Genomic DNA, 3,511 nt, shown 5'->3' with positions numbered 1-3,511 from the left:
CTGAGGGGAGCGCCGGGGGAGGCCTCGGCGGGGCAGCCGGCAGCCCTGCCCCAGGAGACAGCGACAGCCGAGGCCAGCGTCAAAAAGCCCGAGGCTGAGCAGGGGACCCCCGGCAGCCAGGACCCTGGAGAAGCCAAGGAGCAAAAGAAGGTAGCAGAGGGCCAAGCGCCGAGCAAGAAGGGCTCACCCGCCTTTCTGCACAGCCCCAGCTGCCCCGCCGCCATCTCGAGGTGAACGGCCCTGCCTGGGAGCGGGGAGGGGTCTGCGTTACTGTCTGTCTTGGGCACTCACCACGTGCAGTGCTGGCTTGGGCAGTTCCAATGTTCAGCTCCCTCTGTCCTAGGCATGGCCTGACCGCCTGGTCTTCCTGCAGAGATCAGAACTCTGTGATAGTTCACAGACGCCTGGAGTGTCAGGCAGCAGAGGACCTCAAAGACCCCTTCTCCAGGCATCTGGAGTCCAGAGTCCCCCTTACCCCATGGACTTGGATCTCACTAAGGGCAGGACTGAGATGTCAGGAGGAAAAGAAAACTCATCTTCTTAATACAGTTATTGGTATAATCTGAAAATATGACTAATAATCAGGCTGATAGATCATTACTAATACTCTTGAAGTGAAAAGTGAAGTGAAAGTGAAGGTCACTCAGTTGTGTCTGACTCTGCAGCCCCATGGACTATACAACCCATGGAATTCCCCAGGCCAGAACACTGGAGTGGGTAGCCTTTCCCTTCTCCATGGGATCTTTCCAACCCAGGGATTGAACCCTGGTCTCCTGCATTGCAGACAGATTCTTACCACCTGAGCCACAAGGGAAGCCCAAGAATACTGCAGTGGGTAGCCTTTCCCTTCTCCATGGGACCTTCCCAACCCAGGAATCAAACCGGGGTGTCCTGTACTGCAGACGGATTCTTTACCAACTGAGCTATCAGGGAAGCCCACTATACTCTTAGAACTATAATACAGCACCAGTCTCAAGGTGCAATTCGTTAGCTTTACCTGAATGCCAATGATATAAGTGAGGTTATTAATGATATATTTATTGTAAACCACAATAATAACACTTAACATACCAGTTTAAACTATGTGGTAATATAAATTAGTATCATTAATACATTATCAATTGTATCACCACAATTTTATGAATCAAGAGCTACATAACCTCCCTAATTGTCACTACCTAATGATTAACCAAATCAGCAATCCTATTAACAGTTGTTAATGATCTCTTAGTGCATTGATACTCAAAATAGCAACACAGACATGGGAATTCTCTGGTGGTCCAGTGGTTAGGGCTCTGCACTTCCACTGCAGGGGGCATGGGTTGGTTGTTGGTCGAGGAACTAAGATCCTGTATGTCGCATGGCATAGCTGGGAAGAAACAACCACCACCACCACAGACATTTACGGTGTTATTAAAATCCCCGGATTTTATATGAAGTGAATTTGGATTCACCATCCCACGTGTTTGGGTGGGGGCAAGGCTGTATCAGCTCTAGACTGCAGACTAGGTTTTGGGAGGCCTGCCGGGGTGGGGGGAGCTGTGGCTGCTGAAGGTGTCATCCATCTGTGTTCTCACGTTTCAGCCTTGAGAAGCCACTGGCCAAGAAGCCCCTAGATGAGACATTAGAGCTTATCTTTGAAGGGGTGCCTGTGACCCCTGGCCCCACAGAAACTGAGCCAGCCAAGGTAGCAGAAGGAGAGAAGAACCTCCCGGGAGGCAGCCAGAAGGAAGAAGAGAAGGCTGCAGGCCACGCTGGCCAGGATGGGGTGCAAGGGGACACCTCGAGGGGGATCGAATTCCAGGCCGTTCCCTCGGAGAGATCGGAGGTGGGGCAGGCCCTCAGTCCCACAGCCAAGGAGGAGGACTGCTTCCAGATTTTGGGTAGGCCGGGGCTGCCCTGGAGCCCAGGGAGGAGGGAAGGGGCTCTCCGTGTCTCCCCCGTCTCCTCGCTTAGAGCACTAAACCCTTCTGAGCCACCTCACCCCGGGTGATTCATCAAAGTGTCATCCAACCCCAGGAAGTCTGAGTTCCTAGTCCCCTTCAAGAGATGGGGAAATGGGGACTCAGGAAAGGGAGCACCCCAAATCCACAGCTAGAGCAGGATATGAACCTGACTCTAGAGCTCTCTTGTTTACTTTCTTCTACGTTGGCTAAAATGGAGTAAAAAAAAAAAATCAGACATGTTGGAGCACCACCAGTTCTCTGGACGGTGGGGTTTGAAGTTACTCTATAAAAGGGCTCAAATGCCCTTTTAAACTGCATCCTGGACGGGTAGGGAGGGTCATGGGAGCCACAGAGGGTTGTGAACTGAGGAGCACAGGTGTGTGTGTGGAGGGGGGAGGGAGGCGGTGACCAAGGAAGCTGGGCACATGAGATGGGCAGGACCGGAGTGGCCTCAAGTGCTGATGCTTTATTCAGCGAGCAGAAGGGAGCCATTGAGCATGAGCAAGCTTGGCCCGTAGGTGAATAGGGAAAGGGCCCGGGCAAGGGTGCAGCAGGCCTGGGGGGCGGGGTGAGATGGGGTCAGGAGAGCCCAGAGTGTCCTGACAACCCCCCTCCTCCAGGCCGAGGTGCCCTGGGAGACCTGCCAGTCTGCCTGGTGAGCGGCATAGTGCCACCCAGACAGGGTGGGAGGGCCTGGCGGCTGGGCGGCAGCCAGGAGCCCTGCCTCCTCCCCTTAGCAGCGGCACAGACCTCCAGGGCCCACTCAGCCCAGCAATCACATCCTCGAGGGACGGACCTGAACAACGTCCAAGGGCCGTCTGATTTACCACCAGCCGGCTTCCCCTGCGGCCTCTTGCTATTTATAAAGAGGTTTCCATTCCCGGTGACTCAGCCTGTCGGCGTCCAGGGCCTGCTGTTCCCCGTATTGTCACTAGGTGGCAGCAAGTCTCTACCAAATAGCTCCATCCCCGGCTCCTCCCCGCCCACCCCTGCCCCTGGGCCAGGGCCGGGGGATACCCATTCCACAGGTAGTGAGAGCTTGTGGTGTTATTAGAGGGGGTGGTAGGCAGGTCCTATCCTCGACTCCTTCAGACACAGTAACGCCTATCTGGCATGGCGCTCCACCATTATAGTTGAAAGTGAAAGTAGCTCAGTCCTGCCAAACCCAACTCTCTTCAACCCCGTGGACCGTAGCCCATCAGGCTCCTCAGTCCATGGAATTCTCCAGGCCAGAATACTGGAGTGCGTTGCCATTCCCTTCTCCAAGGGATCTTTCCGACCCAGAGATTGAACCCTGGTCTCCTGCATTGCAGACAGATTCTTTGAGCCACCAGGGAGCTCACAGTTAGGAACCCCCCACCCCACCCCCCGCCCTGCCCTGCTCCGCCCTTTTTTTAAATGGAAATGAAAAACTTTGGGTTGGAGTCCTCATACCTTATAATGTGGGAGGGTCTGAGGAGTCCAATCAGCCATCCCCACTGTTGTGCCTGGAGAAGCTGAGCCCCCCTCTGACAGAGGCAGAGGCCTCCCAAGGAGGGTGAGGGTTGGTGGCAGAGCTGACATTG

General features: G+C 54.6%; 1 protein-coding gene across 1 annotated transcript in view; it reads left to right on the top strand.

Moving 5' to 3' along the window:
• MYLK2 (myosin light chain kinase 2) overlaps nucleotides 1–3,511 on the top strand; it is a 12,539-nt gene that overhangs the window by 1,184 nt on the left and 7,844 nt on the right. Inside the window, exons 3-4 of the mRNA XM_010841749.1 lie at nucleotides 1–230; nucleotides 1,585–1,883. The exon at nucleotides 1–230 is cut by the window's left edge and continues 24 nt beyond it. Coding sequence (XP_010840051.1) covers nucleotides 1–230; nucleotides 1,585–1,883 — 529 coding nt within the window. The remainder of the gene's footprint in view (nucleotides 231–1,584; nucleotides 1,884–3,511) is intronic.

The sequence above is a fragment of the Bison bison genome, unplaced genomic scaffold, assembly GCF_000754665.1.
Source record: "Bison bison bison isolate TAMUID 2011002044 unplaced genomic scaffold, Bison_UMD1.0 scf7180017864167, whole genome shotgun sequence".
In the NCBI taxonomy this organism is placed as follows: Eukaryota; Metazoa; Chordata; class Mammalia; order Artiodactyla; family Bovidae; genus Bison; species Bison bison.
Note: the sequence above shows the minus strand (reverse complement) of the source record. Positions and strands in the feature narration are given on the sequence as shown.